We start from the raw sequence: 27,526 nt of genomic DNA, 5'->3' as shown, positions 1-27,526 counted from the left end.
AAATATTTGTAGAAATCATAAATGAATGATATTCCCAAAGGTTCACGGAAAGGAAAAAGAGTGGTCCCTTCTCTTGCTCCAGTGATGGTGATGGGATTTACTAAAGGCCTTGTGTCTTTTTTAAGCACCTTTCTCCCTCTACTAACACCACTGAGTTGCCACCTATCCTCTGGTCCCCTGGACAACTGTTTCTATTTGCTGTGCCTTGGTGCTGTAGCCACAAGACAGAAGCAAAGGACCAAACAGGAAGACACCCTAGATAAGACCTCTCCGTCAAGCAATGCTGCAGATACTTTTTGAGAAAATAACCCTATCTCTTGATTCATCCAAGAAAACAAGCAACAAAACAAAAGCTACTTTAGACCCACTGAGAACTAAGATCGGTGAGGGGAATATTCAACAGTTTTCATGGATACCAATAAAGCCAAACTACAGTTTGGGGCTAAAGCTCAAGCCTGCTAAATGAAAAAGAGCACAAGATCTGTCAAAAGACATGCTTCGGAGACACTCGGTAAAATTGGGTTAATGGTCTTATGAGACTGGTAAACCAACATGCACCTCTAAACACAAGTAATTTTATCCTTTTTCTGAACCTAAAAAAGTTAGAAAAAAATTATGTGGTACAATACAAAAATATTTTGTGCTCACATATTACCTCTTTCCAAAAAGTTTAAAATATACCATTAAGTGCTACTATAATAACCCTCACAACACTCCTATGGGATAGAGACAAAATTAAAGTATACACTCAAGTTAAAAGGAAAAAGTCTGGTAGTAGCCAGCTTCCTACTCCTGGGGCAGGCTAAATAAAAAAATGAACCGGTAACCTCTAAGGTAATTGGGGCACAAACCATTTTAGGCTCTCAAATTGAGTTCAACACCTAGAATTGAGTTCAAAAGCAAACAAGCAGCTAGAACAGACCACAAAACAGTTGAAGTTCTAAGAAGCTTACACAGGAACTAACACAATATATCAAACCTGATTTATGGCCTGAGAAATCAGATTAATTGATTCACTATTTCCAGAGATTCATGTAAAGCGTAAAGTGATTTTTAAATTTTTAAATTTCTTAAAAATATTATTCTTTCTAGATGTGAATCACATAGTATCATTAGAATTTTCATAAATTTAATTTGACTAGGAAGCCAGTATACTCAGCAGTCTGAAAATAATCAAACGGAATTTATTAAATGTCTACATTTGTAGAAATAGATTCCAGCAGAACACATTCAGGAAAAAAACTGTGTGAAATTTAAAATTACATTGTTTTAGTAGAACTTACTGTTACTAGTACTAATGATAATATTTTTAACTCCTCAGATATACAACACTATAAAATATCAACAAAATCAACCCAACAAACTAGGCATCCTATTTGATGATATGTACATCTAATAAGCATTTTCATACATAAAATCTTGTTTTGATTCTAAAAGGCAAAGCAGACAGTAAGCCCACTCTAGAAAAGAAGACACCGAGGCACAGGTACAGGCACTTAGCCAAGGCCACAGGCTGAGGAGGAGCAGAGCTAGCAGCAGACCAGGTTTCCCTCCAGGGCCCATGCTGTTTCCACAAGAACACAAGGCTCTCTCCCTAATAATGCAGCAACGCTCCTCCACAAAGAAATAAGGCAAAAGTTTGGCAGAAAGGTAAACTAGTTGTTCTGACAGAAAGCTAAAGCAAATGTACATACTGAGGAATAGCAAAGAACACCCAGCTGTTTAGCTGAGAGGTAGACAAGCTAAAGCAAAGGAGAGCAGAACTGAATGCTACCACATACGCTGATCTTACCTAAAGAAAATTTTCTATGCTTCTCAAACGTTTTTGGCCCAATGAACCACAGACCACCCACCAACTATCACTACTTTGCTATTTCCCGAAAAACTAAAACCTCATCAGAACTAAAGGGAAGGACAGTGTTTCTCATAACAGAGCAATGAGGCATATGCCAAGAAAATGGCAGCCGTGGCCCCTGGATGGAGTCAGCTATCAGGGAACCTCACCTAATCAGATACAGCCAGAACTAGGAAGGAAGCCAAGACACACTCTGAAGGCCAAAAGAGACGTTTAAGAAGTCCACCCACAAAAGCTCACATACTTTACTGCAAGAAGAGGCTCTCCGATCCATATTCCTAGCTTGATTACTATTAAATTACTCACAATTCTAATAAGCTTAATTATCAGGTTGCCAAGCCCAGAGAAAATCAGAAGCAACAAATCTGAGGGGTTCCCCTCAGACTGCTTAAAAGCTGACACACAGGCAGAAGCAAAAGAGTGACAAGGGACAGCAAGGACACACTGTTTTTGAAACAATAAAAATGACACAGAGACTTCAAAGGTGCAGGAGTTCAGGGTCATTTATCATAAAAGCAAATACTCTAAGGCTCTAAAACAAAACAAAAAAAATCACAGTATAAAATAAAGCCCAGTTTAATAACTTATATACAATATAATGAACCAAAGTTAATAAGGAAAATGTAAGTTCTACATATAAGTTCTATTCAACATGGGGGAAAGTGATACAGTTTAATACCATTTGTTTACATATCACTTTACAGTCTATAAAATACGTCCATATAAATTACTGCATTGGATCCTCAACAAATAAGGTAAGCAGGATACCTCCAAGAATTTGCCGGTAAATAATTTTATTTTAGCAAGGCAGATGGGTTTACCAATGGCAATTATAATACAGTATGTTAACTTGTCTAACAGGAGAGAGTACATAGAAAGGCGCCTGCCCCTTGTCAGGTGATGTGAGGGAGGGCACAGAAGGCTTCCCGAGAAGGGTCACCACATGTCTGTGTCTTAACCTTCACCTGGAACTTCTTCACTTCCAAAACGCTCTGAAAGACCCCAACCTTTCCACCTGCATCCTGCAGGGCCTCTATCTGAAGAACTGTTCTACTGCCTTCCAGCCCATCCTCCCTCCCTACTGTAGAGGACACAGTTAATGACAGCCCTCCGATGATCCCCACCCACTTTTTGATGTTAACACCTTTGTGTAACCCCTCCCCTTGAGTGTGGGCTGAACCTAGTGACTAACCAGCAGAATATGGCAAAGGTGATGGGTTGTCACTTCCATGATTGGGCCATACAGATTGTGTGACTTGTGTCTTGCTAGCAGCCACTCCCTCCCTGGCTCTGATGGAGGAAGCTGCCCTGTGAGAGAGATCCACGTGGCAGGAACTGAGGCCAGCCTCTGGCCAACAGGTCCTGAGCTCTCTCTCAGTCCGAAAGCCCACAAAGAAGTGAGTCCTTCAAATGACTACAGGAGCCAGAAAGCAGATCCTTCCTCAGCTGCAGCTTCTGATGAGAGGCCAGCCCTAGCCAGCATTGGGGGGTGGGGGGGTAGCTCAGGCAGGGGAGTGGGGGTGTCAAGTGGGTGTCCTGGAGCAGCAGGCCCAGCCCAGCTCTGCCTGAACACCTGACCCACAGAAACCGCAAGATCAGACACTGGGCTGTCTGAAGCCAGGAAATTTGTGGTAATTTGTTACAGCAGTAATAGATAACTAATACATCTACAGCCCATCAGACTACTGATTTCTTTTCTCAACTTGGACTTGAGCAATGATTTCACCATCACTTCTACCAGTATTCTGCATATACCACCAAATCCCTGAAAGAATCATCTATGCTATCTCTACTCTTTCATTCTCTCAACTCAGTATCAGACTGACAATACCAGTACCTTTTCCTTGGTCCCCTGGCTACTCAAACTCTGCAACATTACAATGGACCACCTCCTTTCAACTCTCTGCACTAAGTGTCCCTGAATTTATATTCTGCTTGTTCCATTACCTCTCTGAACATTCTTTCTCACCCTCTACTGGTCCTCTCCTCTCTGGTGACACAGGATGTAAGCATTCACCACACTTCTGCCCTCAAGTCCCTTCTCCTCTCCCCTGGCAATCTCACTCACTATTGTGACTTCTAATTCTTTTGAACAAATTCAACCTAGAGGCACTGTTCTGGACAGAGTGATGTAGCAATGAGCAAGACAAACAAGGTCACTGCTTTCATGAAGCTTTTACTTCACCAGAGGCTGTGTGGATGCATTTGTGTTTGCCCCACCAGATCTACTCACCGCCCTTCTTCTCCGTGCCCTGTGCCCAGGAGGCTGACCTCTATGGACTCCATCACCAGGGCTCCCTTGCCCTCTGGAAGCCCAATGAAGGAAAAAAACAGAGTGATATGAATGACTCCCTAGTCTTTAACCCACATCTCCAATGTTATGCTGTATATGCACATTCTAAAGCTACCCAATGACATCTAAACAGAGCAATATCTTTGAATCTATTCTCCCCAAAACATCTCTCTCCTGTATTCCCTATCTCAGTCTGGCCTCACCAAACTCCCAGTTGTGGTTCAAAATCTAGAAGTCACCTTCCCACAAGGCTCACATTCAGTCACAAAACTGTCTCTCTCACACACACATACACACACACACCCCTCAGCCTCACGAGCTCTTTCCTCAACCCAATGCTGTAGAGAACTCTTTGCAAGAGTGATTTTTCTCCCAACTCTAGTCCTTCCTGTTTGCTCATTCATTCAACCAACAAGCATTTACTGAGCCTGGGTACTCAAACCTCTGACCTCTAGAAATGTACATCTAATTGAGGGAGAAAGAGAAGTAAACAAGCAACTCTAATACGAACTAAAATGTGTCATGACAGGGAAAAACATAGAGTGCTATGGTGCACACAGGAAGGGCACCCAATCAAACATGGAAAAGAAGCAAGGTCAAGAAGGCTTCTTGGACAAGTCTCATTTAAGCTGAAACCCAAAGGACAAGGAGAGTCAGCAAAACCGTGTGTTGCCTGTGTTCTGGAGGAAGGTGTACCTTCTAAGTCAAGGCAACAGCAATATGCAAGGCCTAAACCAATGAGGAAGCATGGGACCCTGGCACAATCCGAATCTTAAAAATTTAACATGACTATAGGGTAGAGAAGATGCTGGAGAGGTAAGCAGGTGGCCCATATTAACATCTTACAGGCAAATCGCCTTTAACCAATCAATTCCACTCCTCTCATAAAAAAAAAAATCTAAAAGCCACTTCCAGACCAGAGAATAAATAAAACCCAGACTCCCCAGTCTAACTTTCCAAGTCCCTAACAACCTGACCCCTACCTACTTTCCAAGGCTCACCTACCCACATGCACCAAGAATTCCAGCCACTCCCTGTACTCTCCTGGCTCTATGCCTTTGCTCCATTTCCTCTGCTTGAAATTTCTCCTCCAACCACCATGTATGCCTGTCAGTGGTTTCAGATCAAATTCTACTTCTTCCCAGGAGTCTTCCCAGTCCCTCCCAGTGCCTCAGTACAGCTTTACGACCTGCCTTCAATCAGTTACATCCACACCTGCTGCCCAACAGACTCTGTTCCCTACAGGCTTCTAAGGTATAAATGAACTGAAATAATCCTAATTTCAAAGACCAGGAAAAATGTTCTGAAAAATATTCATTTTACCACTACTGCATTTCTAAGTGGCCAAAGATGGAAACTCACATAGAAATAATTATTTTTAACTTATATAAAAATAATCAATCAAAAGCCTAGATTTCTGTATGTTTTCATATAAGTATCTCTAAATAAAAATGGCTATGTAAGTTTAAAAAACAATAAGTAAACAAGCCCAGAAAGATTAAGTTACTTCCTAGTCACAAGGCACTTCAGAAGCAGAGTGAAGACTATAGCCAAGTCTTCAGATACTCTTTCCCAAAAGTTATAAACAGCCAGAAAAAAATCAGAGTATCCCACATATCTCACTAACCAGCTCATCCGGTTACCTGGAACTTTTTCCCCTAATTCTTCCCACAATTAACTGCCATTTTCGTCTAGAGCTCTGCTCAAGAATCCTCCCCCAACCTCTCAGATTAGTCAAACCCCTTTGTGACACACTGTACTTGCCTGCACACCACTGAGTCCCAGATGTAATTTCACAGGGCATCTTGATTGAAGTCCTCTCCCCCTTAGCTACATGAGGACAGGAACTGGGTCTGTCCTTCCCTGTGCCTGGCATAGATAGGCACTTAATTATTTGTTGAGTAAATGAACTGACTTAAAAGTGTAACAATAACTGATGTTCACATGGCCTCTGCAGAACAAGATCCTAAAATATCTTCTGACACCTCTAAAAAATAACAATTCTATAAATTTCAATGTCACAATGTTATATTAATAGTAACATATTCTAACTCCTTGATAATTAAACATTCATGTATGTAATCTGCTAATTCTCTATTAACAACATATGTGTTAACCAGAATACATTTTTTTCTAAACATGCAAGGCATCAGCAAACTTTCACATGAAAAGAACACATATTACAGGAAGCCAACCTGCAGGCTATATAGAATAGCTATTTGCTCTCTTGGAACCTGAAAAGCCCAATCCAGTCTAAAAGTGATTTACAGTACTTCACCAAGGCAGCCTACTGTATTAATAAATTATAAGAATAGTGTTTTTAAGGCAAGATGCTTGGGTGCTTGAGTTAACCAAGAGTTCCTAAACATGGCCAGGCGCAGTGGCTCACACCTGTAATCCCAGCGCTCTGGGAGGATGAGGTGGGTGGATTGCTCAAAGTCAGGAGTTCGAAACCAGCCTGAGCAAAAGCAAGACCCCATCTCTACTAAAAATAGAAAGAGATTAATTGGCCAACTAAAAATATATAGAAAAATTAGCTGGGCATGGTGGCACATGCCTTAGTCCCAGCTACTCGGGAGGCTGAGGCAGAATGATTGCTTGAGCTCAGGAGTTTGAGGTTGCTGTGAGCTAGGCTGATGCCATGGCACTCTAGCGCGGGCAACAGAGTGAGACTCTGTCTCAAAAAAGAGAGTTCCTAAACATATAGCAGATCCATAAAACAGATTTAAACCCTCCAAATAGATCCACAGATTTAACATAATCAGGATTATTATATTCCTGTTGCCTTTTTTGTAGAAACTGACAAGCTGATCCTAATATTCATACGGAAATGCAAGGGACCTAGAATAGCCAAAACAATCTTGAAAAAGAAGAACAGAGATGGAAGACTAACAGTTCCTGATTTCGAAACTTACTACAAAGCCAAGACAGGGGCCAGGCGCGGTGGCTCACGCCTGTAATCCTAGCTCTCTGGGAGGCCGAGGCGGGTGGATTGCTCAAGTTCAGGAGTTCAAAACCAGCCTGAGCAAGAGCGAGACCCCGTCTCTACTATAAATAGAAAGAAATTAATTGGCCAACTGATATATATATTAAAAAAAAAAAAATTAGCCGGGCATGGTGGCGCATGCCTGTAGTCCCAGCTACTCGGGAGGCTGAGGCAGAAGGATCGCTGGAGCCCAGGAGTTTGAGGTTGCTGTGAGCTAGGCTGACGCCACGGCACTCACTCTAGCCTGGACAACAAAGCAAGACTCTGTCTCAAAAAAAAAAAAAAAAGCCAAGACAGGGTGGTGCTGGCATAAAGACATTCATACAGATCAATGGAATAGAATCAAGACTCCAAAAATAACCCACACATTTATAGTCAATTGATTTTCAACAAGGGGGAAGAAATGAGGAAAGAATGGTCTTTTCAACAAATGGTGCTGGGACAACTGGATATCCACTGCAAAAGAATACCCTTGGAAACCTACCTCACCCATATACACAAAGTAACTCAAGATTAACCAAACAACTAAATGTAAAAGCTAAAAAAATAAAACTCTTAGAAGAAAACACAGGTGTAAATCTCATGACCTTGGATTAGACAATGGTTTCTAAACATAAGTGACAAAATAAAAAATCAGATAGATGGGACTTAATCAAATTTAAAACTTCCGTGCTTCAAAAAACACTGTCAAGAACGTGAAAAGACAACCCACAGAATGGGAGAAAAATCATATATATTTCAAATCGTATATCTAATAAAGGATTGATAGGCAGAACACATAAAGAACTCCTACAACGGAAGAGTGAAAAATAATTGACTCGATTCAAAAAGGGGGGAAGATTTGAATAGACATTTCTCCAGAGCAGATATACGAATGGCCAGTCAGCATATAAACAGATGTCCAACATCATTAGCCATTAGGGAAATGCAAATCAAGCCACAATGATATACCACCTACCATCCACAAGAATGGCTAAAATAAAAAAGATGGACATTAACAAGTGGAGCAAGGAAGTGGAGAAAATGGAACCTGCATACATTGCTGGTGGAAATGTAATATGATGTAGCCACGCTGGAAAACAATTTGGCAATTCCTCAAAAAGTTGAAGAGTTAACATATGACACAACAATTCTACTCCTAGGTACTACCCAAGAGAACTGAAAACATAAGTACACATAAAACTTGTACCAAACGTTCATAGTAGCATTTTTCTTGACAGCCAAAAGGTGGAATAATTCAAATGTCCATCAATTAGTGAACAAGTTAAACAAAATATGGTATATCCACCCATACATTAGAAAATTATTCAGCCATAAAAGGAATGAAGTAATGATACATGTTACATGGATGAACCTTGAAAACATTATACTAAGAGAAATAAGCCAGTCACAAAAGGATAAATACTATGATTCCATTTATATGAAATGTCCAGAACAGACAAATCCATGAAAGAAAAAAAAAGTAGGTTAGTAATTGCATAGGGCTGGGAGATGGCAGGAATTTAGAATGATGAAAGTTGTGGAATTAGTGGTTACAGTTACACAACCTTGCAAATATATAAAAAAAAAAAACACTGAATTATATATTTTTAAATGGTGAATTTTATGGTATGTTAATTACATCTTAATAAGGCTGTTATTAAAAGGAATCAAATCCCTTTAACTACTAAAAGTATTTTGATGGTTGTATTTCTTTAAAAAAATTGTATATTTTCCTCTTTTGCTAAGCAGAACATACCCAAGCATTGCTTTTCTGAATATACTCAAGGTCATCACTATGAAACATCAATTACTAACTCCAGAGAATTCAATGGTGTGCAGGCTGGTAGCCCTTTACATAGTACCTCCAAACTAATGTTCTTTCACAGTCTTCCACCTGTCTTCTGTAATTCTGTTTCCTCCTGCTACCATGAGAAATCAAGAAAAACAAGAGATTAGAGTCAGGAAGGAAAACTAAGGAAAAGCCAAGTGAGTGTGCATACAGGCATCACTTAAACAGAGGCTGTTTTCTGTTTTCTTCCCCCCATACCCACTCTAAAGGCAACATCTCTCTTTCTTACTAAGGATGCACATCTCCAACTTTATATTTGCCAGTCCAAAATAAGGGGAAAAGGGAGAAAACCCACCCAGTAAGTGAACTGTGGAAGACCTTAGATGGTACTGACATTCCCCTAAATAGCCTCATTCTACCTGAGAACACCCACAGGGCAAGACTGCACAGACCATAGCATTCCAGGTGTCCTGCTTCACCACTGTTCAAAGCACAAGCATTGGGTTAGTTACTACCCACCACTGAGTTATTCCACACACACCCAGGATCACTAACTAAAGACACTTAAGCCTCCTATCTGAAAAGTTTAATCCCTATAGCAACTGAACATAAGAAATCCATATAGGAGTCAAGATCCTTTCTTTTACACTGATGGAGACAGAGTTGGGTGACAGGACCCCCTGCTACAGTCCCCTTCTCACACAATCTCCTCCCACCCCAAGACCCTCTAAATGATCAGCAGGCCACTGGATCCCAACCAACCTTCTTTGATCACCAACCAGATAGGGGTGAACACCTAGCCTATGGAAACAAAGCAAGTGGCTTGGCCAAGAGGAGTCAGATCCTCGGTCTTGAGTATTTTAGTACTGAGACATAGAGACAGGAGTCAGATGATGGTGAGGGAACTAGAGTCAGGACATGCAAAAGCCATGACCAGGGCCACGGCAGGCCACAACTGTATGCAACTCAACCATGGAAGCTACATCTGAGTGGAGAAAGCCCAGCTGCAAGAAGAAAACAAAAGAAAGCAGACAGAGGGAACAACAGAGATAGGAGCTGTGCTGTCCCAGAGAATATCCCAGCTCTGGCCGAGGGGTCTCCAGAGAGGACATCTACTCCAGACTGTCCAGGTCTAGTTCCTACTGTCCAACTGCACTTCAGTTTCTGTCCTGGGAGGTTGAGACTGCTTCTGCTCTTTTCAGACTAAAACTGCCCTCACTTGACCTAACCTGTGTGGCTTGTTATCCTTGCAATCAAAAGTGCTCTAATCTAACGTAGGGCCTGCTCACCTTCCCTGACATCAACCCCAAACACCCTCTATTTCCTAGTTTTCCTAGTTCCTAATTCCTTAGTTTTCACTAAGAACCTCAGAATTTTCTGAATGAGTTAGCCAATCCTCTTTACAAATATAAATATTGCAAAGATTAAAATCTCACCTAAAAATCACTTTCTGTATAAATGAACCTCAAGGCCTGATTACCATCATTTATTTATTTATCTATTTTTGTGTGGGTGACTTTGACGGTTTATTTAAGATACAACCTCTCAACTTGGGGTAGTGAAAATACTGCCATATATTTACTGTTAGGACTTTATTAATACTTTTCTCATTAAGCTTCAAATCCATTTGGAGTTTTTATTTTTTAATTATAAAATATACATAGTATAAAATTTACCATTTTACCCCTTTCAAGTATACAATTTAGTGGCATTAAGTACATTCACATCGTTGTGTACCACCACTAACCATTGCTTATGTTTATTTAAAAGCATTCTGAAAACCATGATTTTTTAATTTTCATTAAACAAACACTCTGTCTCTATTTCTTCATCAAATGACAAGGGCAAGGAACCTCATCAGAGGCAACACTGTGGTAGGATGGTGAAGAAGGCAGCAAAGAGCATCCGCAACAACTTGGAGCAGCACCAGAACAGCTAAATCCATCCTCAGTTCCTCCAGACATGGCCACAGAGGCTAAAGAGACTAAAAATATTTGAAGAGGACAGATAAAGGCTGTCAAGGATATTCAGCCCAGTTAGAGAGGTCACCACTGTTAACATATCTGCACCAGAAGACATTCACACAAGCAGGAATGGGTCATATTTAGAATAATCAGATTCAGCTTAGAAGGACTGATGTTCCTTCCCTCCCAGAATGCCTGGAATAAATCTCTAGGCCCTGAATTTGGTCAAGTAATCTATGATCAATTTCTTGAGGACCCCTAGGAAGAAAGACAAGTACTTCAAAAATGTTGAGTACCACTCACCACCTTTCTACTTGTTAGAGCTATCTTTCTAGCACAACAGCCTCCATCAATAAAACTAAATGAGGACGAAGCCTCCATCAAAGCTTTGTCAAAGCAAATGATTCAGCCAGCACATTTCATAATGGCATAAATGGAAAAGATAAGGCAGGGAATGTTTACAATAACACCTGGAGCTTTAACTTGCCCCTCAGTATAAGAAAGCAGAGTGGCCCAGTGGAAGCGTGCTGGACCCATAACTTGCCCCTCAGTATCTTTAAACATGAAAGAAACTTTCAAAAACCAAATTGTGTTCAAGGCCTCTCCAAATGTCTATAGTAGCCCAGACAGTATGTCCAAGTGAAGAACCTATATGATCAATTATAGTGGACTCACACAACTCCCCAATCCACATGCGTTTTTTAATAGGGAGAATCTTTATTTACTGAATTACTGGTAATTGATACATTTTAATAACAGTTATATTAGTCAACTCCAGAAAATACAACCAAATGAATATAAATACTACCCTGAACATAAAAAAGTCTGAGATTAACAGATACTTTTTCATCTGTAATCATATATTATTTAAGAATATTGTCCAAAACTATGAACTCTCATCCATATCTGAATTAAAGACCTCAAATTTGTCATAGAGAATAATTATGAACTTTTTCATGTTGTGCATCTTTTTTAATAACCTTCAATTTTTTTACATTTATTAAAGTAAACACTCGCAATCTGTTAAAGAGACAGACCTAAAAAACTAAGCCCTCTTCTGACTTCATTTCCTCTTCTAAAAAAAAAAAAAAAAAAAAAAAAAACTAAGCCCTCTATGTACATCACAAAGGAGGCACCTCAGTGACTGTAGTTCAAATTCCTCCTACATGGCTTGAGCCAACATATTAATTTTTGACCTAGAGCAAGTACCTCAAAAGGAATGATACAGCTATAGAGAATAGCTAAACACCAGCAAGGCAAGCTATGAAGCGAAATTCCACAAACCTAACTTCATTTTCTTATACGGTAGCTTCCCCCTCATCTGCAGTTTCAGTGACTGGCAGTCAAATGCAGTCTGAAAATTGGGTTGAGTATATACAATTAGACAATATGAGAGAGAAAAAGAGGCCATATTCACACGACTTATATTGCAATATATTGTTGTAATCATTCTATTTTATTAGTAGCAGTTGTTAATCTCTTACTGTGCCTAATCTGTAAATTAATCTTTATCTTGAGTATATACATATTGTATAGGAAAAAAACATATTGTATATAGGATCCAATAACACCTGCAGTTTCAAGCATCCACTGGAATCCTAGAACTTATCTCTCCCTAGGATAAAGGGGGACAACCATAATCATAGGACAGAATGGGAAAGAACGTCAGAGGTCATCACCAGGACAACTCTTCACCTAACATGAATACCCTCAAAATTACTACCAACTACCTTTTATATAAGAACTGATGTCTTCGAAAAACAAGATGAGAAGTTGCGCTAGAATCAAGAGTGATGAATGGAGAAGTTCTATCTGGTAAGAAGAGAACATGTGGAGGCCAAAGAAGAAAGAACCTGCTAGCTCTTGGCCTAAGTGGCAGGAACGAGAGTAAACAACGCCCTTCCAGCTGGGGCCCTTGGTCCCACTGGCTGGTGTTTCTAGCTATTGAAACAAAAGAGTACCAACTGGGAATTAAAGTAGGCTTGTTGTAAAAAGCCATCTAGGAAACCTAAAAGCTTCATGGCCAGTGGACTACTCTATCACTGTTTGGTTCAGGGTGATACTAAAATGATAATGCAGTCACTACAGCCAATATTCCAAACATTTTGAAATCTAATAATCACAGTCCACTTTTCATAAATCCTACCAAAGGTACATGGTTTTGAAAACTGAGGACTTTTTACAGAGACCCTCCACCATTAAATATTCTTTTCTTCAATATTACAAATAGACTCTTTTCCAGAAATCATATGTAAATAATATGAAAACTATTTAGTTCTTAAGGAAAATAATAAATACCATTTAAGTTATCTTCAAATGCTTACTCATGGTCTATTTGCCTTTTTCTTTTTCCTAGTTCATCTACTTAAAGGAGAAAGCTAGGTAAAGACCATTCATCTGTTACCCATCAGACAATCAGTTCAACCTAAAGAAACACAAAGCTCTACTTTGATTTAAGGATGGGAGGAGACAATATCTGTAAGTTGTCATGAGGTTTAAAAAGTTACCTCAAAAGTCTGGGTATCAATCAAAGTGGCTACAGCTCAAATCACCCACTCTAACCATGAATTATAACTGAGCTAAAATGGTGATTCCTAAATATAACACATTTTATTTCTAAATGTTTCTTGGCAATTAAATATCCAGAAAGTCAGCAATACCCCAAGAAAGCAGAGAAAATGAACTTTTTTACAGCTCACCATTCATCAACTGAAGGAGGCTTGAAAGATGCCACAAGCCAGAGAGGCTCAGCCTCAAACCTGGCCCCGCAGAGGAAAACTCCAAGTAAGATTTCTCCCAGAGCTGCTCTCATGCAGCACTAAATTACAGGCAGAGACCTCTTAGAGGAGACATTGGCGTCCACACCGACACCAGTGTACCAAAGTAGAGGAGATGAAACCTAACTCTTAATGCAAGGGATGCCATACTAGTTCCATGATAGTAACGATAACATCTTAAAAATATAAGTATCACACAATGAAGTTACTAAACATATTGCAAGAGCAACAAAATGCTCAAAAAAATCTAAATTCATTCCAAAAGTAATTTGAGTAAAACATAATTTAATCTCCAGGCCTAACCTCTCTGAAATAAAGTAGAATCCTCCAATTTAGTCAAATTATAAAAGAAATGCTACTTTCTAACAAAGGAGCCATAGCATAGCACTCTGACTTCCTACAAGAACAAAAATTTTGTGTCAATATGTTCACAACACAGTTCAATCCACAAAATCATGAGATAATTAAACTGGCTGTTTTTAGATTTCAATCTGTTTGGCCAGAAACCTTATCCAAACTGCACTGATGCAAATCAGCACGAGCAACCATAGCACTATCGAAATAACTCCAGTACCTTATCTTTTGTTTCACCTTTTATCGTTGATTTATGGGCTGACTGATGGTAAACTGATATGTGCAAGTGCCAGAAGTCAGCTCAGGAATACACAACAAGAAAAGAAATTTAGAAGAATCAAATTCATGAATGAAAATGCTGATGTCATAGTTCAGTTCCCAGTAGAGTTTAGAGTAGTATGTGAAGAAACAGCCTTATCTTCCGGAGTGCTAAAGCACCAAAATCATTTGGTAAAAAAGATAAAAGAAAAATCTCTTCCTTGCCTCAGAATGAGGGGAGGAGAGAAAAAACAGAGAAAAGCTATCTTAACAACCTCTTCCATAGACCAAAAATGAAAAATACACAACATATATGGCACAACCAAGCATAACCTCTAAACCACAGAACTGCTTCATATTATTGTTAGAAGTAATATTTTTAAAGGTATGGTTAGTTATGTCTCTAAATAAGTAGGACATAGTCCCCAAGCCAACTTTAAATTTTTCTCCCACCACATGGTCTATCTTTCAAAAAAAAAAAAAAGTGCCTAATGCAGCTACACAAGTTTTATTTCTCCACTGAAAACTAACTGGTATTGCCATACCATACCTGACTTTAAGTAATTCTGAATATAATGGGGTGGAATTTAGTGACCAGAGACAAGCTACTGGAATTTTTATGTGAGGTAGGAAAAAATGCCTATCTAATGATGTAATGTAAACTAATAAAAAAAAAAAGATTATAAAATTTTGATTTACTCAGAACTATTAAAAGCGGCTAGTGGTGTGGATTGTTCAAATATTTCGTCTCTTGGCAGAACTGAAAATACAACTAGTAATACAAACTTCTGTAAAGTTTAGACACAATTTCTTAAATTCTTTTATTCAGGACACTTAAGTAACTGATTCCCAGATTCCTAATGTTTCCCAGGAAATTTAAGATTATTACATTCTTAGAAAATAATAGTGACCCTTACATCCTTGGTAACATCTCCAAAGCACAAAACTGCAAGGACATTCTCTCTTCTTTGTCATTCATATGGCTTAAAATAGCCATTCACCCAAAATGGATTTTTTTAATTTAAGCAATAAACAATTTTGACAATAAACATTTTTAAAAGAATCTCTTACTAAGTTAAAATGCAAACATGCCAGTTTTATCTGTAAATCTAAAACGTTAAAAGAGATCATCTCACATTTCTGCCACAAATATCTTTGATAGAACATCACTACCCCCTTGTGGATTTGCAATAAAAAATCCTTATCTTGAATCCACACTTTTGAAATGTTCCATTCTGCTGAACTTCATCAAAGTTTATAGTTTTTTCACTAAGAAAGGTTATCTTATTTCAATTACTTTTTTAAAAGAGAAAAACACCACACCTTTTTAAAAAATCAATCCAATCAACTTATCTGTATTCTAAAGGTTCCCATTTTGGGGAGCATTCTTTATACAATACACATATATATCGATTTCAAAATAATAACCATATCAACATTCCATTTTTTCTTAGAATATATGAATTTGTACTTCCAACCATCACTTTGAGATTATTTTTAATCATAAATGGGTAATTTTTTCACTACAGCATCTTTTTTCTTCCTATCTGATAATTTCACGCTTTGTCCCAATTTCTTATTATCACTCCCAAATGGTTTGACATCCAAGTGCCCAGAAAACCAACGGGACACATACATCCTCAGAAATGACTTTTCCAAAAAGGATTAAAACCAAATCTAAGTTTTAAAAAGATTAATTCTTGATTGTATTAATATACCTTCAGAAATGATTCCTGGCAATCTAAATCAACCCAGATAAAGGAAAAAAGATAAAACCTGTTTTTTAAAACTTGTACAACGAAAGCTTTCTCTTTTCTTTTGCTTTTTTTCTTTTTAGTTGAAAGAGTACCTCTGGTTGTATCTGCATATCATTCTATTTATTTAAACACACAGATACATCTTGTTGAACGTACATTGTAAAAAAAGATTAAATATAGACTTAAATACCTGGTTTATCTGTTAGACACTAGATTTAGCTGCAAAGTATAAATCATCACAGCAATAACATACAGGCTACATGGAGACAGTCAGTCATAACTGGTTGTACTGTCATGACTGGAAGTTAGCTCCCTCATTTTCTTAGAGATGATGAACATAAAAGTATGGACATAGTAATTTACTACTGTCAGTATTCACTACAATGGCAAGGTGGAACTAAGGGAAAAAATAATCCACTTTGCAAGTCACTAAATACTTATTTACTAATCATACCTTGTGGTAAATGGTAAGGAAAAAATGAAAGAGAGACTGCAAAGTCTATTGAATGAATGAATGCTGTTATGTCCCAAAAGGCTTTTCACATATCAACCCCATTGAGATTATATATCCACAAAGCACTAGTTATGCACCTGTCCAAAGCTAGTGACTGAACTATGCAGAGCAAAAACAATCAGAGCTAGCCTTCATAAGGTTTTGCTTTGGGGGAGATTTTGTTGTTACAGTTGTTGTTTGGGGATTTTGGGGGCGGGAGGCGAAACATGGAGACAGCTATTTCAGATGGCATGAGGAAGCGAGGTTAGAGAATAATACCACTTAATTAGTCTCCAGGCATTAACATGTTTAAAACTGTTAAGAACACAGTCCCAAACATTTCTTTCAAGGTATGTTACTTTATGCACATGTAACTACAAAACTATTCCTCAGGGAGCTGAGTGATGAATACAGCCCCAAACTAGCACAGCTCCCTAGAAGTTACCCTTTACTAATAGATTCAGAAAGGGATATATTATGTGATTTAAGAGGCCTGACTAAATTTGGAAGGAAAAAAATGCACTTTTTCAAATGAATAAAGGACTTGTAAAGAAACCAGACAACTATGTTAAGAATGAGTAAAACATTAGGGGGGGTGAATGTGGAAGAACCATTTAAAAAATCTCTCTGGTCCTTCCATCTTATGCTATGTCAATCAGTTGAAAGTAAATGAACAATCCTCTAAAAAAAAGAGTAAAGGGGGAAATAATGTGGCTGACACTTGGCCCCTCTTTGCAGTGAGGTACATAATATTTCTTTTTAAGTCTAGGGTAATAAGGTAAAAAAAAAAAAAAATGCTCAGGAAGCATTACCAATCTTTACACAAGGAGGCCCATGACCTTCTACAAGCAATGGTGTTCAAAGCAGAAAGATGCATTACAATCTTAGAAATATACAGCCAGCATACTGATGGCAAAAAAAAAAAAAAACCTTTTCTTTGCCCCACCATGTGAAAAATCAGAACCTGCTCTTCCCTATCAATATATACAGAGAAACACTTTCATTACAAATACTTGACAATTATCACAAGATAGCAGACCACCTATATGTTTACAAGTCCCTCTTCCTAATGACAGAATAGTAACATGGCTTAAGCACAGGATAGATAAATAAAAGGATCTGATAGTGTCTGATCAACCTATATTTTGAACCTGATTAGGTATTTTAAAAAAGAAAAGAATGATTAGACACTACAATTTAGAAAACAGAATGAATGACTGTGTGCTCTTATTAAAGTTACCTGGGGAAAGAAGTGGAGCAAGAACACATCTCACTCTCACTCTCAAACACACCAAACACTAAAGACAGCACTATATATGACAGGCAAAGGAGCATTAGGAGAGGACCCCACATCTCATTGTAAATAAAAGCTCCAAATGAAATATGCTTACTGGCTATGCCCAATGACAGAAAGAAGTTGGCTAAACGCAGCAAAAACAAATTTCCAAAATCCTTCATAGGGAAGCCCATTAGCCTGAAGGATCCAATGTTTCACCCAGAGATGCTATCTAGTTACAAATACTATCACCACTTGCCTTGTGGCTTAAATCCCATTCCATCCACCTATCCTTAGGGAAACTAGTAGTAACAAAGCTTTGTGCTACAGGACAAAAGAGATGGTGGGCATCCCCTTTTTACTGAGAGCTAGGCTACAAATACAGAATATCTACAAATACTTTTTTATAATAATGATAACAAGGGCAATAAAGAAACCTCTATGTGGGAAAGGGCAAAAAAATATAGGGAAAGACTAAAGAAAATAAGGGGAGGTAGGATTTAAGTCATTTAGAACTGTGGTCCCCAACTCCTGAGCAGTGGACCAGTAGTGGTCCACGGCCTGTGAGGGACTGGGCCACAGAGCTCCACTGCCCCCCTTCCCACCCCTGTGTCTGTGGAAATATTGTCTTCCATGAAACTTAGGAACCAGGGGGCCACACAGCAGAAGGTAAGCATCCGGCAGGAGGGTGGGCGAGTGAGTTACATTTCATCTGTATTTACAGCTCCCCATGGCTGGCATCACTGCCTGAGCCCTGCCTCCCCTCCCCACCACTCCACCCCATCCGTGGAAAAATTGTCTTCTATGAAACCCGTCCCTGGTGCCAAAAAGGTTGGGGACTGCTGATCTAAAACATCAAAAAAAGGACATGGTAAGTGATTCTAGAAGATACAGAACATTTCAGAAAATGATCTGTATAATGGAAATGCAAAAGAAAACACATATCACCTGTCACCACAAAAAATATTCAGTCACATAGTCACACTATCTGGTATAATATGGAATATAAACCATACTAGGTAATCAGAAAAGAAAATATTTGTCTACAATTTCTTTATATAAAGGATACATTTGATTTTAGATTTTATGTTCTGTACAATACCTAGTATAATGCTGCTGTTCAAATGTTAAATAAGCATTTCAACCAATCATATATCTTAATGACCTAAAAGTTATGCCTAGACAATCAGATTGAGAAGGCTGGCTTTACTTTTTTCTATACACACACACACACACACACACACTCTCTCTCTACACACAGGCTGAGGAAAAATGCTGAATGTCTCTCTCAGTCCACCCTCCACCGTCTTCATCACCCCTACTCCTGTGGGAAGGAGGGGAAAAAAGCTCAACAGGATAGTACACTATTACAGTATATATTTTGTAAGAATACAATCCAAAAAATTAAAATTCAGAAAAAAATTTCCTTACAAGACAAATATTCAGATACACTGAAATGTCATTCATATGAAAAGGCTAATAATATCCAATATGATCTCAAGCAAAGTCACATCACCCCCACAGACCCTTACACAAAATAGAAGCTCAGTAAATGTCTCCTGAATGATTTCAGTAATGGGAGTATAAATATAAAAATGACTTCTCAAAAGGGCAAATTCAAAGGCCCCACAAAAGAGGCAACTGGCACAACTCTGAGGCAAAAGAAAGAGAACAAGAGCCTTCTACTGCTTTTTCCATAAAGTCAGAAAGAAGTACAACTGCATATGAAGAAGTATTTACCCCATACAGGAAACAAGGAATGGCTGAAAGTAAAGAGAACAGTAGGGGAAAAAAATTGAAGCCATAATATGAACTACCTCAAAATCAGTCAGAAAGAATTAAAAACCCACTGGCACACATGGGCTGACACCCACCATAAATAGGAAACTAAACTAACATTACCTAACTCTAAAGAACAGGCTATTTCCGGGGGAAAACCTAAAACTGCCAGGGCCTAAAAACTAAAGAAAGAGAAAAACGCAGCTGAGCAGGATACATAAATGTCTCAAAGAGCAAATAAGAGCAACGCTACTATTTTGAAAAAGAAAAGCTGACCCGATCTGACCTTGAGTAGAGGTTGTTGTGTATATGTCAACATTTTGAATCCACTGAACAATGAGATAGAGAAACCCAACATTTCTCAGAAGCAGGATAGGCAAGGTCTTCAAGAAGACAAGGGAAGAGAGGTCACCCAACCTTGTCCAAAAAACTGGGAGTAAGAGGTGAAAGGGAGGAAAGAGTGATATTCTAACAGAAAGCCAAAGTGTAAAAAAGTAGATAGGAGAACCCTCCTAGTCTGCCTAACTAAAGAAAGCACAATCCCATTAAACTCAAGGAAAGGGGCCTAACTTTAGATAATAACCTCAACTGTGTTCCTCTGACCAACCTCTACCATTTTGTCTCCACTGCCCCTTGCACAGAGCAACCTGTTCAGCAGGGAAAATTCCAAAAGCCATCAGGGGCACGGAGAAGTGAAGGAAGAGCCACTGGGAAACGAGATGACTCCATTGGGTCTATGCCAACATATACAGCAGCTATTCAACTCTTACCCCCTAAAAATACACAATCCCATCAAGCTGGCTACAGATACAGACAGAATAAAAACAGCATAAAAAAATGTTTTACAACCAAAAAATAGAAAATGAGGTCAAAATCTCTACTTTCTGACAATGGGTATTGGGCCCACTGAACAACTCTGTATTAACTGAAAGGCAAAGTCCAGAAGTCAAAGCCCAGTGCAGGCCAAACCTCCGGATAACCACTTCTCCTCACTCAGTAAATCAAGGTGGAGCGAGCAAGCCTCCTTGCCAGAAAAATGCTTGAAGGCCCAAATCCTCAGAGCTGGACAGAGCTTGTTGGAGAGGGCAAAATTCAAGGCTAAGCCTGTCAAAAAGTAACACTTCCCTGCTGAGTGACAGCAGCTAGCAACCATTCCAAGTTTCAGGAGGGAGGGAGGGAAGGAGGGAGACCCCAGGAGGCAAAGCACCTAACTAGAGCTCACAGGGCTCAAATTATTCCCCTGCCCAAGAGAAACGAACTTTAAAGTATCACCTTCCACCCACTTGTGTAGTGTCAAGGACTTTTCTAAAGGTACCTATGGCTAATTTCACAACTTCTCCCAATTATTTAAACAGCCAAAATAAAAGAGGGACATACTTATGACTGTTCATTCCTAGTTCTATCACGGAAAAACATAGTCTTCTTACCCATCTCCTATCATTTGCCCAAAACACATGAAATCTCTTTCCCCTACACTGCAGTTATGAAACCAAGATAAGAACTTTTCACCCTATGTAGAATCAAGCAGAGAATATCACTCTTAAATTCAGAATGCCAAAGTTGTAGTATGTATGGGCAGGCACTCTATGCTTCAAATATTCAGGGATTTCGTAGGCATGCAAGGATGTCATTCTGCTTATTCAGTACAGGCAAATGACAAATGAAAGGGTGGTCAGAACTGGTCATTTATCAATGATTATTCTAAACCTGAAGAATTACTAGCAACAATAATATATATCTCTATTCTTACACATAAAGGTCCCCAATACACCCAAAACGTAGAGCTAGTCATCTAACTTTCCTAACTTTCTGTATACTGTATAGATAATAGATGTGATTTCATCTAGGAACACATACCATGTGTATATGTAAACAAATGCATACATCATCATGATAATCTGTCTCACCAAAACAAAACCAGAACAGCAAAAAATAGAAAGCATTCAAATGTCCCCTTCACGCTCCAAAGAAATGTTTGGATCCCACAAGAGACAACACCAAAGCCAAAAGAAGGTTCTAGTACAAGGAGCACACAAGCAACCTCTTCCAGAACATCACATGGGCAACATGGGTGTCTACACTCCCTTTCTGAATGGAAAGACATATAGCTTCTCCTTACCCAGCCAACATGAATACCATCTGAGAAAACTAGAAAAAGTCAAGGGAACAGGCTCACTAAACATGGCTGACTGGGAAACAGAAGCCATGAGGACAGGAGTTCTCTCAAAAAAGAATCGGGAAGTTTATTTCCAGGGAACGATCAAGGACTCTTGAGTGTGAGATGGGCTAAGTCTGGTTCTCACTGCACAGAAGACGGTAATTGAAAACACCAAAAAACAAGGGCATGTGACCCTTTTCCCAGAGGGGTAGTGCCAACTGGTGAAAGCTGCCCCCTCCTAAGACACGAGAGTCAACTGGAAGCAAAAATATACCCTTGTTTTCCTCAGACACAGAAGTACTTATTGTGCCCATTTCTGCTCAAGTACTAGGCACAATGGAAGCGCTGCCCTACATCTTATTGGGGCGCCCACCCTCACCCAGACAACCAACTCTGAGTAGAGAGAACGTGTCAGGTAGCTAGACAAATGGGGAAAGGAGCACTGGAATGCCCAGTTTTTTCCATAAGAAAAAGAGGGCAACTCAAAGGGTATTCAGGAAATGAGCTCACCCTAACCCAGGAAAGTGTGCAGAGAGTGTACATTAATCTGGAAGAAGTGTCTGCTTTCCTATTTAGAAATGACTTCAGAGCTGCACAGGCCCCCACTATCCACTGAATGAGGAAGGAAGAACATAGACAGCCCGAGTCCCCTTGTCCTGGCAAAAAGGGTCAATAGACAGTATGCAGAGGCCCCAAAAGATTCCAAAGAAGATGAGGAACCAGACGGACCCCTGTGCCAAGGAAGGATCGGGGTCACGGAAGGTAAAGGGCAAGCGAGTGTGGAGATCCTCACTTGCCATAGAAACGGAGACCCCACCCTCCTGGCTGTGAGGGTGCAAGGGCAAGAGTAGGATGTGAACGACGGCGAGGGGCGGGGATGCTGCGCAGGCCCCCTTCCCTTCCCGGGAGGCGAGGGGGAGGGGTCACACGAGGCCCTTCGGATGAGGGACGCTCCGCAAGCGGGGGTCCCCCTGGTGGGGAGAAGCACGGGGACCCCAGCCTGCTCGGGAGGCGCCCACAGCGCTGGAGCGGGTGCTGGAGAGAGTACGTCTGGCCCAACCGCCCGAGAGCAGGGGCCGGCGAGGGCTGAGCGCTGGCCGCTGCCGCCCGACGGGGACCGGCCCGGAGCAGTGGGGCGCGGGGCCAGGGGGGCCCGAGGCGGATAAACTTTCCGCCCCGCGGCCCCCACCCTGGACCGGTGCGGGGGGCGCGGGCCGGGGGCGGGGGCCGCGCCGCGGGCTCCGGAGCGGCGGGGATGCCCAGTCCGGGTGGGGGAGGCGCCGGCCCTCCGCCGGCTCCTCCTCCTCGCTGGGCCCGGCCCCCGCCCCGCGCGCCCCCCGCCCCCTCCAGCCCCAGCCCGCCCCCGGGGGTGGGGTGTGGGGCGCCGCGCTCTGCCGGCCCCGCGAGTCACCTCAGGACTCGGCCGCGCTCCGCCCCCCCACCCCGTCGGCCCCCTCCCCGGCCGGGGCGCCCGCCCGCCCACCCGCCGCGCCCCCGCGCTCCCGCCCGGCGCCGCCGATGCCCGGGATGTCCGGCGGGGCCGAGTCCCGCCGCCCGCCGCGCCGCCCCCCCGGCCCCTCGCGCTCCGGCTCTTACCTTCCGGCTTGTTTTCGGCAGCCATTTCCCCTCCGCGCGCCACATCCTCCTCCTCCTCGCGACCGGGACCCCGAGCGCGCGCCTCGTACCGCCGCCGCCGCCGGCCCAGCCACCCCGCCGCCGCCGCGCACCCGCCCTGGCCCCGCCCCGCGGCCCACGCACAGCGCCTGTTGGGCCACTCGGCTGCCACTCATCGCTCCCGCCACCAATCGCCCCGCACCAGGGGTCTCACTACTCTCCGGGAGGAGCGTCCTATGCGTCCGGCCCATTGGCTGGTCACCACCCAACGGACTGAAAAGATTGGTCAAGAATCAACGCCCACTCCCCACCCACTCCCAGGAAAACCCGCCTTCCGGACCTAAACAAAGCTTCCCAGTGGCCAGAGCCCGGAAGAACTGTCCAATCAGCACAGGGCCGACACGGAATATTTCCTCGAGGCCGAGACGTGCCGTTTTGATTGGGCGTCACTACAGTGTTTCCCAGGCCGTCCAGGCCAATCAAAGGGGGTTCCCGGAACTCGGGAGCGGCGGAGGAAAGCCCCGCCCCTGAGCGTGACCGTCATGAGGAAAGCGCTCGCTCATTGGCGCGCTGGGGCTTTTCCCGCGTGCTCCCGGGGCTGAAGGACGTTCCCGGGGAAGCCGCTGCCGGCGCGTGGGGTCCCGGTGGCTGAGGAGGACGCGCTGGGATCTCCGGGATCCCGCAGCCTGCCGTCGCCGTCGCGGAGCGGGGTCCGGGGGCCCTCGGCACTGAGGTCCGCCGGGGCGCTGCGCTCCCGAGCCCATCGGCCCCGGAGTCCGGGCGGCGCGGCCGGCCGTGGGGGAGGGGCGCGCGCTTCCCGCCGGGCCCGCCCCGCGCCTCCCGCCGCCCCGGCGCCCCGCCCCCTCGGCCCGCGGCGCCGCGTCCCCACGGCCGGTGGCGCGGCCCGCCTGCGCCCGCCTCCCGCACCCCGCCCGCGCTGTGCTCCGCTGTCCCCTTTTCTAGCGTCTTAAAATACTGAAACTTTATTTTGGTCACGTTGCCCATGTGACCCGCGGAGCCGATGACTCATAAATGCCTGTCCCAGGATGAGGCCCCTGAGCGAAATCCTAGAGAAACGCTCGGCCTCGGCGGGCGCGCCCGGTTGGAGGACGAGGCGAACCAAGTTTTCTTTCCTTCCGTGCTGGGCTTCAATTCGTGGCTTGCCCCAGTAGATACTCCAGCGGCCTCTGCACCCGCGCTGTGTTCGGGAGTTGTCCTCGGCGAGACGGGGAGCCAGCTAGGTTTCGGGCGGTGAAAGCCTGGACGCAGGAGGGTAGACGGGGCAGCCTCGGTGGAAAGTCGCCCGCAGGTAGCGGGCTCGCGCGCACTGTGCTGAGGAGCCCCAGCCAGGCGGGTGGCAGTGCGCCACGCTCGCGGTGAAAATGCCCGCTGCCCAGAGAAATTCAGAACTCTGCACGTGGGCAGGTAATAGCGGAAACAAAGGAGAGGGCTGGGATCTCAAAGTTAAAAAAAAAAAAAAAAAGGGAGAAAAGTTGAATGGAAAGCAGAGCTCCAGCCCCTCAGTGTGGTCTTGTGTGGTTTGTGGTGAGAACATTTCATTCTGCATTTTGTTTTTCCTTTTGCGACTGTTGGTGACAACTAGCAGAATCAGTGAAAAGTCCCCGTTCAAGTGTTTTGGCATTAAGATTGACTGTCAAAGTGAATTTTGTGCCAATCTTAACAACATGTGTTCTTTTTCTGGTCTCTTCGCAAGTGAGAATTTCTTACGTTTTCCAGAATTGAAGATGTCCCAAAAGAATGTTTTGTATTATACACTCATTCTTCAACAAACTTTAATTTTATGAGCCTCAAAAATTGAAAAATTTTAACAACTAGGGTACCATATTTTATCGATTAGCATTCTTAATAGCACCTATGTTGACGATTTGTGTGGTGAAACGGATTCTTAAAAGTGCTGGTGGCATTGTAAATTAGTATAACCCTTTCGAAAAGCAATTTTACAGTATGTATTAAAAGCCATAAAAATGTCTGCATCTTTTGACCCAGTAATCTTACTTCTGGGAATCTATTCTGAGGAAATAACACTAAATGCCAAAAAAGCTATATGTGTGAAGGTATTTTTCACAAGATCACTGTATTTATTACAAGAAAAAATTGGAAGCATCCTAAAGGTACTAGTGTTGGATATTTAGTAACTAAATTGTGTTATATTTACACAATTGAACATTATGTTGGTCATAGACACAAGAAACAGAAAAAATCTTGCGCATTGCTGGGGGGCAGTATTCAAAATTATGTTATTTATTATATATAATGTGATGATAGGTATAAAAAATTGCATTTTCCAAAAGAATCTGATATAAAATACAACCAAGAAATGACATTTGGGGGATTATGTGTAGTTTTCTTGTCTCTATTTTCTATGATACAGCCATAATATAACTATGTTGCTTTTATAATTAAAATGCATCCTTAAGTTAAAAATATTTTTTCAGTCCGGCCCTGTGGCTCACGCCTGTAATCCTAGCTCTCTGAGAGGCTGAGGCGGGCGGATCGTTTGAGCTCAGGAGTTGGAAACCAACCTGAGCAAGATCGAGACCCCTTCTCTACTATAAATAGAAAGAAATTAATTGGCCAACTAATATATATAGAAAAAATTAGCCGGGCATGGTGGCGCATGCCTGTAGTCCCAGCTACTCGGGTGGCTGAGGCAGGAGGATCGCTTGAGCCCAGGAGTTTGAGGTTGCTGTGAGCTAGGCTGATGCCACGGCACGCACTCAAGCCTGGGCAACAAAGCAAGACTCTGTCTCAAAAAAAAAAAAAAAATACTTTTTTCCAGTGCCAACTATGAACCAGACATTGTATTAGATCCCACGAATATAAATATGAATGAAGTGTCTTCCTTCAAGGGGCTCACAGCCTACCAAGATTACCAAACATAAGCAAGAGCAAGACAGGTGCAGTGGGAACACAGAAGATAATGAACATCACCTGGACCTCATCACATCAATTCAAATCACCTTAGACTCAGGGCAGTGCAGCAATTCTCAAAGTGCACCTGTGGGCCTCAGTGGAGGAGGGAGGTGTCCCGAAGACTTTCAGGGGACCCAGAAGGTCACAACTATTTTTGTAGTGATGCTATGTCAGTCTCTTACATGTATGCAGTAGAGTTTTCCAGAGGGTACATGATATGTGATCTCCCAACAGGCTGCATACAGATACAGATAGGGAGGTCTAGTATTAAGTCAAATATTAAAGACATTGCAAAACTGTAGAACACCACCACTCTTATCATCAATTTGTTTTGGGAAACTATAGTTATAAAAATATGATTTCTGGCTGGGTGCGGTGGCTCACGTCTGTAATCCTAGCTCTCTGGGAGGCCAAGGCAGGCGGATCGTTTGAGCTCAGGAGTTTGAAACCAACCTGAGCAAGAGAGAGACCCCGTCTCTACTATAAATAGAAAGAAATTAATTGGCCAACTAATATATATAGAAAAAATTAGCCGGGCATGGTGGTGCATGCCTGTAGTCCCAGCTACTCGGGAGGCTGAGGGAGAAGGATTGCTCGAGCCCAGAAGTTTGAGGTTGCTGTGAGCTAGGCTGACGCCACGGCACGCACTCTAGCCTGCAACAAAGTGAGACTCTGTCTCAATGTATATATATATATATGATTTCTGTTAACATGTAATGGGTTTATTATTCTTTTTAGTAGGGAATATTTTTTAAATTTCTCAGTGTTCATTTCAAATATAGTACATAACTATAGATAAATGAACACACATAAACAAGTTCTTTGGAGTCTTTTATTTTTAAATATATAAAGGGATCCTGAGACCAAAGAGTTTGAGAGCCACTGGGGTACAGAATGAGATGTTTGGGGGGACTGGTTGGAGGGTGTTTGTTTTGCTTGCTTGGGAGGGCACCAAGAGATGAGTGTAAGTAATAAAAGCAGCCCAAGTTGCTAAATGAGCCCATTTAGAGCAGAGTAGTTGAAAGATATACTCGCCGGGCCATCCTCTGAATCCTTGCCCATCTGGGCCCTAATGTTCAAGGAAAGAATGTTACTTTCCAGAAACAGAACTTATAAGGTAAATAACGGGAATATCACATTATTACTTTTTTCACTGCACAAATATTTGCAAAAGAACCTTCTTTCCTGGTCAGCTTTCTGAAGTAAAGTGGCTGTTTATTATCACTGGTGATGACAATAATGTGCTTCCCGAAATTG

The 27,526-nt window shown here is 42.0% G+C and overlaps 1 protein-coding gene across 28 annotated transcripts in view; it reads right to left on the bottom strand.

Annotated features, from left to right (window-relative positions):
* Positions 1-23,648, bottom strand: part of CAMTA1 (calmodulin binding transcription activator 1) — an 857,123-nt gene extending 833,475 nt beyond the window's left edge. For 9 of the 28 annotated variants that reach the window (XM_020281955.2, XM_075993484.1, XM_075993505.1 and 6 more), the window contains exons 1-2: positions 23,318-23,480; positions 4,089-4,161 (exon numbers count right to left, since the gene is read on the bottom strand). Coding sequence is in view for 19 of the 28 variants with exons in the window: in XM_075993569.1 (XP_075849684.1) it covers positions 4,089-4,161; positions 23,318-23,586 (342 nt within the window). In the remaining 9 variants the exon portion in view is untranslated. Of the gene's footprint in view, positions 1-4,088; positions 4,162-23,317 lie in introns of all 28 variants that reach the window. The other 19 variants (XM_020281946.2, XM_020281947.2, XM_075993583.1 and 16 more) reach the window with 6 other exon arrangements.
* Positions 23,649-27,526: the final 3,878 nt, after the last annotated feature.

This window comes from Microcebus murinus, chromosome 2 (genome assembly GCF_040939455.1).
Source record: "Microcebus murinus isolate Inina chromosome 2, M.murinus_Inina_mat1.0, whole genome shotgun sequence".
Lineage (NCBI taxonomy): Eukaryota > Metazoa > Chordata > Mammalia > Primates > Cheirogaleidae > Microcebus > Microcebus murinus.
The sequence above is the reverse complement of the archived record's forward strand: the minus strand, read 5'-3'. Positions and strand labels throughout refer to the sequence as shown.